The sequence below is a fragment of the Euleptes europaea genome, chromosome 17 (assembly GCF_029931775.1).
Source record: "Euleptes europaea isolate rEulEur1 chromosome 17, rEulEur1.hap1, whole genome shotgun sequence".
Lineage (NCBI taxonomy): Eukaryota > Metazoa > Chordata > Lepidosauria > Squamata > Sphaerodactylidae > Euleptes > Euleptes europaea.
The window spans coordinates 7,357,026-7,371,129 of NC_079328.1; the positions used below are offsets into that span (position 1 = coordinate 7,357,026).

Consider the following 14,104-nt stretch of genomic DNA (forward strand, 5'->3'; position numbering starts at 1 on the left):
GTCCAACCCCCTGCACAATGCAGGAAGTTCACAACTACCTTCCCCTCACACACACACATCTCCACTGACCCCAACTCCATGTCCAGAAGATGGGGAAAAAAACCTTCCAGGATCCCTGGCAAATGGGTAACAGGTTTTTAAATATAAGAGTTGGTTCTCTTCAGGGTGCATTTGCTCCTCTGAATTCTGTCCATAGTCGTGTAGCATTGTGCTACAATGGAATGGCTTTGCTCTCTCCTTCCTTCAGGTTAAGATGCCACCCTCTGTGCTGCTGGAGCTGAGTGCATCCTCCTTTCAAACAAACGTACCTCTTATAGAGGGAAAACTTACCCCCCCCCCATTGCTGAAGTTTCTGAACTGTTGTGGTTGTTTGTTCTGAGCAGATACCGGCAATCTGTGATGCTTACAGGGGCAGAGGGCGTAGTGAAGCAGCAGTTAGCACCAAAGGTGTTGATGTGTTAGACCAGGAACAGCCAATGTGTGTACTATCCATGCACCAGAGGGGGGTTGCACCAAAGCATTTGGGGTAGAAGAAGTCAGGGCCATTCTCCCTTTGGTAATAAAAGATCCAGCTGTTGTTTGGATTTATTTTTAGAACTGATCAGATTTCTGTGTTGTTTTTAATCTTGTAATCCACCCTGAGTCTCAGTGAGAAAGGCAGGCTATAAATAAACAAATCAAACTAAATAAAATGCTAAGTACATTAGGGCCCTGACCTGGATGGCCCAGGCTAGCCGGATCTTGTCAGATCTCAAAAGCTAAGCAGGGTCAGTCCTGTCTAGTACCTGGATGGGATACAACCAAGAAATGCCAGGGTTGTTGTGCAGAGTAAGGCGATGGCAAACCACCTCTGTTAGTCTTTTGCTTTGAAAATCCTGCTGGGTCACCATAAGTCAGCTGTGACTTGATGGCCCTTTACACACATACAAGTACATTAGGAGTCACAAAAGCAACCTTGCAGAGAAAAATGGACATGCAGCTCTATTAAGGTACAAATGCATATTACCTGTTGTGTACTTGTAGATTTATTTTCTTGTGTAAAATGTATCTTTTTCAAACCAGCATTTTATTATTTGTTACCATAGGAGTTGCAGGATGGATCAGTGGCCTGCTGATAAATGTACACTCAGATCATATTTTAGTAACTCTTAGGAAGCCGGGGGAAACAGGCTATAAAATACCAAGAGGTGAGTATTGTTCCATAGAAACCCGGCATCAACACTGTTGCATAGAAATTTAGTCATTTTGCATTCAATCGTGCTAATCACATAGGTGCTGAAGTGTCATATATTCATAATGGGTTCCTGCCCTCATACATGTCTTACTTTTATAATACAGTCTGCATACTAAAATAGGCAAAGATCCTTTCTGTTTGCAAAGCTAATTTATTTGTTGGTTGCTCAGTGAACTTGCTCCATTTTACAATAGCTAGACCTGACCTAGGTGGCCCAGGCTAGCCTGATCTCATCAGATCTCAGAAGCTAAGCAGGGTCGGCCCTGGTTAGTATTTGGATGGGAGACCACCAAGGCATACCAGGGTTGCTGTGCAGAGGAAGGCACTGGCAAACCACCTCTGTTAGTCTCTTGCCATGAACCCCCCCCCCCTCAAAAAAGGGGACGCCATAAGTCGACTGCAACTTGACGGCACTTTACACACACACACAGAAACACTAAGGCCATTTACACATGGCTGTTATCGCATTTGTTTGATCCTGCCCTGTCTCTCGCCTTCTGATCCCACATTCAAAAAATTGGACAGGACAGGGTCAAACAGGGGCAGCAGCAGTGGCGGCTCCTTTCCCCCCCTCAGTAGCCATGCCTCTCTCTCCCCCTAGCCCCCGCCCTCCTTGCCCCCCAACAATCAGCCAGTGTTTCACCCCACCTCACAGGAGCCTGCAGCTTGCAAGCCAGAGCCCCACCATCAGAAGCAAAGCGGTGGCAGCTCCTTCCAACACCAACTTCCTGCTGCCGCATACCTCCACCCGGCAAAGTTCGCTAGGTGGAGACAGTGGCGGCTGGATGTGTGCGGCGTTGGCACCGGAAGGAGCCGCCACCAAATTGCCTCTGACAGTGGGGCTCCGGCCTGCAGGCTTCTATGAGGCAGGGTGAAACACCGGCTGGTTGGGGGGGGCGGGGGGAGAGAGAGGCATGGCTGGGTGGTGGCTTCTGCCGGCGGGGAGTTTACTGATGTTTGGAAACGCACCAGCAAACTCCTGCGCCTGCTTCGCTCCTTACATTTAAATTGGGACAACGCAGGACTTGGAAAACCTGCGGAAGTCCTGGAAATGGGAGGGGTGAACCAGGAGCTGGGCAATGGCCGTGGGTGCTTACTCCTGGGATTCGCTATATTCCCGGGAGAAATGGGGGATAAAACAGCCATATGTTAATGGCCTAAGGCTGCATGCCGTCATGCACACAGATACATCTGCTTACGTCCCATTTATTTCCATGGGACTGAAGGAGGTATAACTCTGGCAACCTAATCCTATGCTCTTGACTAGGTGGCTACTGCTGCTCCTTCTTACACCAGGGCAAGCCAAGGTGGTTTCTTCTGGGTTCAGGAAGCAGTAACCCTGTAGCATTCAAAGAAAATGAAATGCAGGAACAGCAACTTTAGGGAAGGGTTGTGGCTCAGGGATAAGGCATCTGCTTGGCATGCAGAAGGTCCCAGGTTTCAATCCCTGGCATCTCCAGCTAAAAAGATCAGGTGGTAGGCGATGTGAAAGACCTCTGCCTGAGACACTGAAGAGTTGGTACTAATCTGAGTAGACGATGATCTGATTCAGTATAAGGCAGCTGTGTTTATTCAACTGTTGTGATCTAGTTCACAGACCACTCACAACTGTACATGGAATACACCAATCATTAGGCAGCAACTCTATAGTTGCAATACTGGTGATGTTTAAACCAGTCCTTTCCCTCCCCTCTTGCAAATAATGACCATGGAGGGTTGCAGGCAGAAGAAACCCTATCTGGTTCCTGCAGTCCAAGCCCAATGGGATGAGGAGGGCTTTGAGAATTTTCGAGATCTGAGGCTCCTGAGGGAGCTAGCCAAATCCCTTCCAAGTTTGAACATTTCTGCAGTCAGTATTTCAGCATGCCGCACAATTGATGTGTGGGGGTATCCATAATGTGCAAGTCATCCAACATCTGGATGTGGCTGCATCTTCTCCAGTCCTGGTTGGCCAATTTAGTCAGTGACTCCAGCTGAGCAGTACATTTCCTTAATGCTTGAGATAGATATTCCAAAGTAAACAAAACCCAGATAATGCTCCACCTGAGGTGCCATTTCTTGATTAAACATCAGCCTATGACATGATTTCCCCTGTTAAAACTTCTGTGGAGGCTATGAACGCTTTTGTCTTCCCAAGAGAGGTGGCCAGGCATAGTTAGAAACACCCCAGTTTGATCTAATTCAGGCGATTAAAATGGAGCCAAACTTGAAAGCCATAACTTCAGGAACTGGGTTTCAAAGAACTCCAGAGGCTTTCTGATTTGGAAGCAAAACTACACAGAATGGATTGCGAAGTGGTCACACAACCATTGTTTGTTGTTTAGGAGGACTGTTTGAATATGTGAGCGGAGCAAACTTCTTTGGGGAGATTATCGAATGGTTTGGGTTTGCTCTTGCTAGTTGTACCGTGGAAAGCGCTGTTTTTGCCATGAGCACATTCCTGATTTTAGGTACCCGAGCACAGCATCATCATCAGTAAGTCTTAAGTTTCTAACATTTCTGTCATGTATTTCCAGTTGAATTGATAATATGATGTGTTAAATTCTGTAGGTCTGTGATCAAGCCCATTTTGATCCTCCCCCTCTTGTATGGCTTAGTTAATTGCTTATGTTTATCGTCTAGATTTCTAAAGGAAGGAAACCCTGACAAAGAGAAGCTAAATACTAAACATATTGCTCCATTTTAAAACTCCTGTTTTTTGCCTTTATCCTCAGATTATCTTTCATACATAGTAAAGCAGTGGTTCTCAAATTGTTTGGACATGGAAACCACTTTTAAACTTACTGTACTTTTCTGGATCCTTCTCTAAGTTTATTGAACTTTTGCAAAATAACTCTGTACTTATCTTCCCCAACATAAAACACAGTCATCCATTAACACTGAATAAGTCTGTATTAGTTACTGAGCTTCCTCTGCCAAGTCACCCTGTCCCTCCTTATCCCTGTTGGCTCTATGACCCACTTTGGGGGCATAGGGAACCACAGCTCAGAACTTTTCAGCTAATAATCCCTTATGTGAACATTTAAAAATGATATTTCATGCGTATGTTTTTATATGCCTGCCTATTAGAACTTGCCTTCATTGATTCAAATGTTGGAGAATATCAGCTCTTATAAAAGCAATTTCACAGCATTAGACCTGGGATGATACCCTAAAATATTAGAATCTGGGAAGGGAAACATGAATAAATTTGCACAACTGATAATTCCCCAAGCAGGTAGCACTTTGTCAACACCCAGGTGAACATTCAACATTATAATGAAGTACAATGCAGAAGAGAAGTCATTTTTATCTCGTTTCTGAACGCTTTGAGCATGTATTAAATCACTTTTTAGGTTTTCTCTGTTATGATGCACAGTGGGTAGTTTTTATAATGTGTTAATATGTCCAGTGGCGTGTTTTTCCATGGCTTGTTTTTATATTGTGACCTTGTTTTAATTGTAAGCTGCCTCGAGCAGGACTCTGAAGAGGTGGTATAGAAATATCCTAAATAAATAATTAAATCCATCCTTCACATTGGAGAATTATGTGCAGTTCAAAGTTCGAATATGAATTCAGCATATTTTTGCTTTCATTGTGGCACTTAAGAAATATGAGCTGTGGATTAAATTACTAGCAAAAGCATAAGAACAAATTTGTCCTGTGTCATTGTAAATACTTGTGAAAAGTTATCATTCATTTGCCTGGCCATACCTGGGCATTTCTCCAAATATATAAAAGACTGAATGTTTCTAGCTGTGTTTACAATGGAGCCAAATCATATATCTCACGTTGATTCTTTTCTTCTTCTTCAGATGGTACCTTCAAAAGTTTGAAAACTACCCACAATCCAGGAAGATTCTGATTCCATTTGTGTACTAAGTTATTCCTGACATTCTCTGCTAATTCTGAATCTCTTTTTGTTCTGAAAAATAAACACTGTGTTCTCCTACATTCTGATGCTCCAGGGAAACACTTATTAATGCACATATTGTGCTGAATGATGTGTCAACAACATGATCAATTGGCCATTGCTTATTTGAAGCTGATGAAGTCTAGGTTGGTGAACCTAATAAAGTTTCAGGAACCCAAACTCTGTACACCCAATGGGAGCATGGCATCATTTATTTGCTTGTGACCATTGGCCATTGCCAAGCAGGGAAACAAATTTAAACTTGCAATACAATATATGTGGTGTAGAGCCAGTGTGGTGTAATGGTTAAGAGCAGTAGTTTGGAGTGGTGGAGTCTGATCTGGAGAACCGTGTTTGATTCCCCACTCCTACACGTGTGCGGTGGAGGCTAATCTGGTGAACTGGATGTGTTTCCCCACTCCTACACATGAACCAGCTGGGTGACCTTGGGCCATTACACTCTCTCAGCCTCACCTATCGCACAGGGTGTCTGTTGTGGGGAAGGGAAGGGAAGGTGATTGTAAGCCGGTTTGATTCTCCCTTAAGTGGCAGAGAAAGTCAGCATATAAAAACCAACTCTTCTAGCATCACCTACAGATTTTACAATGTAAAACAACTAGTTATAAAACCATCAGAAAATGTGCTGGCCTCAACATCATTAAATAACATGGTTTCCGCTAACCACAGTAAATTTCTTTTTTGTGCTGCTAAGGGAGTTACATTATGAATGATATTTGTCTTCCTCAGCCCAAAACACATATTTTTCATAGCCTCCCCTATGTTAGGTGCCCCATCTGGAAATTCTCTCCAATACCTTCATGAACCTACCCAAAAATTAACATTTTCCTTACAGGCTATGTCATGTATACCCCTCTCCACAACCGAAGTTGCATTGGATGGTTTATGCATGATGGGGCCTTTTCAGCAGTGGCACTGAAAGTGTACAACACCCTTCCTGCAGAGGGTTGCTTGGCCCCCTTTGTGGCCTTTAGATGACAAATGAAGATAGTGCTATGCCAGAGAGCATTCTGGATGTGGTTTTTAGCTGTAGCTGATCTGAATGTTTTTTAATGTCCTTTTTTATCTTTAAAAAAATAAATGTTATTTATAAAATATATAAATACAGAATATAAAAACAACATAAAGAAAAGAAAGGTTAAAAAGCCATATCATGACAGCAGTTACAATTGCATCAAGTACATCAGAAGAAAGAAAATATAACAGACCGCAATGCTATAAACAATGCAGAATAAAAACCAGTTGCAATTATGAGCAGTATACAATTAAATTAATGATAATTATTAAACAATGATTATCCTAATAATCTTAACGTAGATCATAAGGTACTCTGTATAATTAATAAAACACAATATTGAAATTCAGCAATATTATAAACTATAAAATCGATACTACTTGCAACAGTAATTATTATTATATATTTCTAAATATATTTCCCAAATTAAGTTTTGCTTGCTTTTAGGCACACTTTCAATGCAATATGTCAAGAAGATTTTTTCATGTTTCATATATATTGTTACAACCTTCACCTTAGTAATGACTGCAGGTCTCCAGGGTCACAAGTAGAGGTGTTCCATATCACCTGATCCTTTTAACTGGAGATGCTGGGGGTTGAATCTGTGACCTTCTGCGTGCCAAGCAGATGCTCTGCCACTGAGCCATATTGATAAGGTAGAAAAAGTCCACCTAGTGTTTTATGCATGCTCACTTTACCCTTCTTTATTCCCTGTTTCAGCCAGGATCAAAGCGACCTGGGTTGCGGAAAACTCTATGCATTGGCTGGAATGATCAGGGAATAAACTGTGTGCAAATCGGGGGCATGAATACAGGAAAGCAGTCTCCCAAGTTCAAATCAAGTCCCACCCCTTTAATTGCTGCTCTGTAATTGGCTCACCTCGTGAGAGAACATTTCCTTCCCCCCAGACCCAACTGCCCCATAAAAAAGCATTTTAAGAACAAAAAACCAAAAATGGAGCCATTTGAAAGGAAGGGGGGGCGAAATCCAAGCCTCTCAGAAGGAGCTCCCAGGAAGCACTTGAATCCCTGCCTCTTTACACACTTCTTCGTGATTGGCTGTGAGAGAAGCCAATCTTCTGTGTTTCCCCTGTTTGGCTATCAGCAAACAGAACAGAAGAGGGTTTTGGAAAGGGTGGTGGGGGGAGGAAGGTGTTATGCTCGCTCTTTGAATCTTGTATGAGCCAGGAAAGACCGTTTGACTCGGGCAAGAAGAGGACTGGGAAAAGCCAGGTTCATTTTGCGTTGAAGCAGCGTTGAGCTTCCAAGGAATGAGGTAACGTGCATTCCCAAAAAATTGATCCTTGCTGAAACGGAATAAAGGAGGGTTAAACGACCATGCATAAAACACCATTGTCTTTCACTGCAGTGTACTCTCCTTTGACATTATTCAGCCTTGCTTTGGAAACTTCTCACTTTCTCCTCCCGCCATAGCTCCAACTTACTGTTTGCATTTTGCCAGTTCTGTAATCCTTACTTTCCATGCTATTCCTGTTAATAAAGTTCCAGCTCTGAACTCTGATACCAGCCTTGCAAACAAACTTTCCAAATTACTAACCCACAGAAATATTGCCTAGCTCAGTGGACCCACACTTCCCTGTGCAAGCGCTGGAGAATGCGTTCACAGTGTTCCATACGATGGTGTGAATTCTTGTAGTACTCATAACATTGGATGAAACAGACAACCCCCCCAGTTCCTTTCTGCCAGTTGCAACCATTAAGGAGGTAAGGGATCGAGCCCTTCTGACAAACATTTATTACAAGTGGGGGACCCACAAGGACTTGCCAGGAGGGCAGTTCATTTCCCCTTTCCCCACTATTTCCTCCTTACCCTTTCTGAAAGCCCCCCATAGCCTCTCCTCTTTTCCTGCTTCCTTTACTCCTTTCCACCCACCAGCCAACCTACCTTTACTGCTTCTCGCCCCGTCTTCATATTCCCCTCCTTCCCTCCCTTGAGGGAACCCACAAGGACTTCCAGAGGGAACCTCATTTTCCCCCTCTATCCCCTTACCCACTATCTCCTCTTTCCTCCTTCTGGCAAACCCCATATCCTCACCTTTCACATCCACCAACCTACCTACCTTTGCCCCCCATTTTCAGCTACATTTGTGTTTGTTTTTTTTGCTTAATTTATACCCCACTTTTCTCTACAGTAGAGACCCAAAGCTGCTTACAATCTTCCATTTCATCTTCACAACCCTGTGAGGAAGGATAGGCTTAGGGTATGTGACTGGCCTAAGGTCACCCAGCAAACGTCTGTGGTGGCCTAGAGGAATGAACCAGGGTCTCCCCGATCCTAATCTTATGGCGCTTTCACACACACATTCAATTCACTTTCAGTGCACTCTGCAACTCGATTTTACTGTGTGAAATGGGAAAACCCAGGGCTTTCCCACATTCTCAGTTTCCTCGTGTCTAAGTTCCTGTTCCTTCCGGGGGGGGGGGGTGGGGGCTGTCAATTCCGCACGTGTTTTGCTTCCTGAGTGTCTTCTCTGGAACTCCTTTTTTCCAGCCTGGATGACTGAGGAGAAGCTGTGTATATGCAAGAAGATATGTTAATTTAAAAAGGCATCCTGTTCAGCAGAATATTTGCCTAAAATGTCGATAGATGCATAGCCTCACTCCCTAGTGTTTTGAGGTTGGCTTTACCTCCTGTAGCAGCCATTTTGTTGTTGTGCCCTTGCAGGCTGCCATGTCCAAATTCACAAACCTTTTGCACACATACAGAGAGGGGAAAAAAGTATTTGATCCCCTGCTAAATTTGCCCGTTTGCCCTCTGACGAAGAAATGACCAGTCCATAATTTTAATGGTAGGTTTATTGTAGCTGTGAGAGACAGAATAACAACAGGAAAAACCCCAGAAACCCAGAAGACAAAAGTCAGCTTCCATGGTTAACATCATAACAGCCTTGTGTGGCTGTGATGCTACACCTCTGTTACTGTGAAGAAAGAGCTTTGTCTGCTGTGGGACCCCTTTCCTCCCTGGAACTTTGTACAAGTTGGGAACCCTTGTGCACGAAAAGTGGTCTAAGGGTTGCTGTTTTCCTTTTCTGCCTATCTTCAAGACTGAAAGATTGCTAGAGCAGGAAGTTCATTTGCATCATCATGTATACATCGAATAGTGGCATGTGGTCCCCATCTGTGGATGCCTAAATCTGTGGATTGGGGCCACATCAATGCTAAACATGTATTTAAAAACATATATTTTAAAAAATACATTGGGAGTTTAAATTCCCCCCAAATTAAAAAAAGTGTTATTTGCACATGTGCAGACAATGCACTTACCAGTTGAGCTGGTAGCAACCACTACAGGTCTGGCACAGCAGTGGATTCTGGGAGCCACTCTGGGCCTGACTGCCACAGCAGAGGACACTTGGAGAGGGTCGAGGCCCAGCTGTCATTGGAAAGAATGCCGAATCTGCTCTGGGCTCGGAGCAGCAGTTCTGGGCTCGGACCAGCTCCCAGGCACCGTTGCTGTTGCTGCTGGGCTTAAGGTGGGTGGTGGGGCATGGAGCCATGCAAGGCTTGATGATGGGCGGATGGGATTCTCCCCCTGTGAGTCTTGTGGGCCCCCACTTGTATATTCTAATAATCCTTGAACTGAAGCTGTGGACAAACAATATGGATCTTTCTACAAACTTGAAAAACACCCAAGTTTGCAGAAAAATCTGAAATCTAAAAAAACCAAACCAAATTGGCGGGTTTAAAAAAAAACCCAAAACGATAAAAGGAGCGCCTGTAGCTTTAACAAACGGATTCCCTCAATGGCCATTGCTAGGCAATCGCAGCATTCCAAGGCTTGCTTTCTCTGAGTAAAAGGCAGGGAGAGGTCCTTTCCAGGGTTGTTTTGGCCTTTGGGGGAAGACTCATTGGAGCCAGGCCTAACAGCAACTTTTGGGTGACTTGATACCACCTGATTTGTGTGACTCACGTAGGCCTGGCTACTTGCTACTTTTCAACAGCAGCCACCCTATGAAAGCCAGTGTGCTGTAGCAGCTAGAGCTCCAGAGCAGGGTCTGGAATACCCAGGTTCGAAGACCCAACTTGCTGTAGAAGCTCACTGAGTGATTTTGGGCCAGTCACATAGTTTCATCCTAACCTAACTCACAGGGTTGTTGTGAAGAGAAAAAGGATGAGAGGAGACTAATGTAAGCTGCTTATGTAAGCTGAAGTGAATACATAATAAAAATAGCTGAAGATGGAAAGTGGATAAAAGTAGAATGGTGAATGGCTGCAAACGCAACCCAGGTAGAGGTTGCGGGGGAGACCTGAAGATAAGAGGGCAGATAAAGTCAGGTTGGCTTTTGGGTGGGAAGGGAAGAAGGAAGCCGGAAAAGGGGAGAGACTATGGGGGCTTTCAGAAAAGGGAAAGAGAAAATAATGGGGAAGGGAGTGATGAGATGCCTCCTGCAAGTCTTTGCAGGTTCTCACTTGTTCTTCTCTTTTTTGCAGGAATGCATTGCCACAATGCAAATGAGACAGCCATCCATTTAGGGTCAATTCATTAGAAGAACAGTTAGATTAGATTCCTGTAGCAACTGAGAGACTTGAATCTATCTGTTCTGCTACGGGCCAACACGGCTACCCGCTGCAAGTATCTTCATTGGTAGAAGGCCAGTAGAAAGCTTATACATGGGGCACCTTTTCCTCTAGGTGCAGACTGCAATTTCCATGGTCTTCTATTTTTGCTAGATAAAGAGATAAATTTTACGTTAAAAGTTAAGAAAAAGAGAATCACCAAAGAATACAAACCAAACATAAAGATGGGGTGAGGGGGAAAGTATGTTATTAACCAAGTAGTGAAATAATAATAAGGTACTATTTCTTTTCTTTTCCTATGTACAGAGTAAGAATAAGAACAAGGACATGATAAGCCCATTGCGGGGACCGGAAAGTGAAACTGTAACAGGAGATGAAGAGAGGGCAGAACTCCTCGATTAATACTTTTCCTCAGTGTTTTCTTGTGAGGGAAAAGGTGCTCAACATGGCATAAACAGAATACATGATGAGGGAGTTGCAGCCTAGGATTGGCATTGGGTAGTGCACAAATACCTAGTTTCTTTAAATGAAACCATGTCCTCAGAGCCAGATGAATTGCATCCAAGGGTACTTAAACAATTTGCAGATGTTAATTTCTGAGCCTCTGTCCATTATTTGTGAGAATTCTTGGAGAACAGGTGAGGTGCCAGAAGATTGGAGGCGTGCAAATGTTGTCCCCATCTTCAAGAAGGGTAAAAGGAGGACCCGGTTAACTACCGACCCATCAACTTGATGTCTACACCGGAAAAAGTTTTCGAACAAATAATCAAACAGTCCTTGAGCATTTAGAAAGGGTAATCTGATTACTTTCAGGCATTCCTGAGCTTGGGTGCCGAAAGTGCTTAGGAGGCCTGAAGGGTCTTGTGCAGGCGTCAGGCCAGTTACACCAGCGTCAGGCCAGTTACTCCGGCGGTGGTAGTCGGTGGAGGGGGGTGGTGCGGCCGCACCAGCGCAAGAACGGCACCAGCACTCGAGCAGTGCAGAAGCAGCCACTGGCGGCCGCGGGGACATTCCCGGGGGCGTTCCCGCAGCTAGGTTTTCTCGCTCCAACTCCTCTCTCTGGGGGACTGTGCATGGTTCTCGCTCCAACTCCGCTCTCTGCCGTGGGAGCGAGAGTTGGAGCGGCCAAGAGTAGCCTCCCCAGCCCTTCTTTCGGTGTGTGTGGGGGGGTCTCGCTGGCAGCCCCTGCCCACCCTGGAGCTTGTGTCAAGGGAAAGAGTGGTGCTTGGGTGCAACTGGGAGGGTTGTGGGGACTCATAAAAGTTGTGCTGGTGATCAGTTGCCCGTAGTCTCCGCGGCAGCTGCTGCGTGCCGTTGCCATTCTCCTGGCCCTTCCGGGAGCTCTCCCGTCGTCCTGCTCCCGCCTGCTCTGCCTGCCTCCCTCGTGGCCCCCGCCCTTCCCCCTGCACTCCTGTCCCTGAGGTGGCCCCTCCCCTCTTGCAGCCTGCCCCTCCCATCCCCATTCCTTGGCCCGCCTCCCTGCAGCGAAATCCCTTCCCCGGAAGTTGCCCTGCAAACGTGGCCGGCCCTGGCTGGCCTCAGGCTGCGCCGCGGCTTTCCTGCGCCACGGCCTTCCTGTGACACCTCACCGCTCCTCGGCCTCTTTCCTCTTTTTACACTTTTGCCTTTTTCTTGGTGGCGCGCACCGCCGCTAAGCCCCTTAGGAGGCCTCCTGGCTGCGCCGTTGCCACCGCGGCCCACCTGCGGCCTCAGGAATGGGCTGTAAGAGCCAGCACGGTTTCTCAAGAACAAGTCATGTCAAACTAATCTTATCTCCTTTTTTGAGAAAGTTACTACCTTGCTGGATCAGGGGAATGCTGTAGACATAGTTTATCTGGATTTCAGTAAGGCTTTTGATAAGGTTCCACATAATATTCTTGTTGACAAATTTGGAAAATGTGATTTGGATCCTATTACTGTTAGGTGAATCTGTAACTGGTTGACAGATCACACCCCAAGAGTGCTTGTTAATGGTTCCTCATCCACTTGGAGAGAAGGGATTAGTGGAGTGCCTCAGGGATCTGTCCTGGGCCCTGTGTTGTTCAACATCTTAATAAATGGTTTGGATGAAGGAATAGAGGAGATTCTTATTAAATTTGCAGATTATACTAAATTGGGAGGGGTAGCAAATATGGTAGAAAGAGCCAGGATACAGGATGATCTGGACAGGCGGGAGAATTGAGCTAAAACTAATAAAATGCAACGTAAAGTTCTGCATTTAGGTAGGAAAAATCAAACAGAAGCATAATTATAGAATGGGGGAGACTTGTCTGAGCAGTAGTGTGCACAAAAAGGATCTTGGGGTCTTAGACCAAACACTGAACATGAGTCAGCAGTGTGATGCAGTAGCTAAAAAGATCACCCAAAGTGATGGTATCGCTTTACTCTGCTCTGGTTAGACCTCACCTAGAGTATTGTGTTCAGTTCTGGGCGCCACAATTTAAGAAAGATGTAGACAAGCTGGAACGTGTCCAGAGGAGAGCAACAAAGATGGTGAGGGGTCTGGAGACCAAGTCCTATGAGGATAGGTTGAAGGAGCTGGGGATGTTTAGCCTGAAGAGAAGACTGAGAGGGGATATGATAACCATCTTCAAGTACTTGAAGGGCTGTCGTATAGAGGATGGTGCTGAGTAGTTTTCTGTTGCCCCAGATCGGACCAGAACCAACGGGTTGAAATTAAATCAAAAGAGTTTCCGTCTAGACATTAGGAAGAATTTTCTAACAGTTAGAGCAGTTCCTCAGTGGGACAGGCTTCCTCAGGAGGTGGTGAGCTCTCCTTCCCTGGAGGTTTTTAAGAAGAGGTTAGATGGCCATCTGTCAGCAGTGCTGATTCTGTGACCTTAGGCAGATGATGACAGGGAGGGCATCTTGGCCATCTTCTGGTCACTAGGGGTGTGGAGGGGGGAGGTAATTGTGAATGTCCTGCATTGTGCAGGGGGTTGGACTGGATGACCCTGGTGGTCCCTTCCAACTCTATGATTCCAAGATCAGTTCCCCTGGAGAGAGCAAAACGTCAGCTTTAGGACGTGGACCCTATGGCGTCACATCCACACGGACCGCCCCACCTCCCCCTCCCCCAAATCTCCAGGAGCTTGCCGACCTGGAGTTGGCAACCGCGCTTCCTAGAACGAGACGCTCCAGTCCGTTCGAATCCCCCCCCCCGCGTCCCCCAACGGTCTCCCGCGCGCAGCCGCCGTCTGCGGCCAGCCGCCCGTCCTTGAAGCCAGTTCCCCACCGCGCAGGCGCGACAATGGCCTCTCTCCCTCCCTCCTCCCCCCTCCCCCTCCCTCCTCCCCCCTCCCCCTCCCTCCTCCCCCCTCCCCCTCCCTCCTCCCCCTCCCTTTCCGAGCGGCTCCTCCAATGCCGTGGCCGCGGCGTGCCCTGGCCCCGCCCCCCGCGTCTCCGAC

The 14,104-nt window shown here is 46.0% G+C and overlaps 2 protein-coding genes across 2 annotated transcripts in view; one reads left to right on the top strand and one right to left on the bottom strand.

Moving 5' to 3' along the window:
* SRD5A1 (steroid 5 alpha-reductase 1) overlaps window positions 1-5,110 on the top strand; it is a 31,465-nt gene extending 26,355 nt beyond the window's left edge. Inside the window, exons 4-6 of the mRNA XM_056862272.1 lie at window positions 1,086-1,187; window positions 3,559-3,709; window positions 5,029-5,110. Of these exons, the coding sequence (XP_056718250.1) occupies window positions 1,086-1,187; window positions 3,559-3,709; window positions 5,029-5,095 (320 nt within the window). The 3' untranslated portion in view covers window positions 5,096-5,110. The remainder of the gene's footprint in view (window positions 1-1,085; window positions 1,188-3,558; window positions 3,710-5,028) is intronic.
* MED10 (mediator complex subunit 10) overlaps window positions 1-14,104 on the bottom strand; it is a 216,322-nt gene that overhangs the window by 173,163 nt on the left and 29,055 nt on the right. The gene's annotated exons all lie outside the window — the stretch shown is intronic.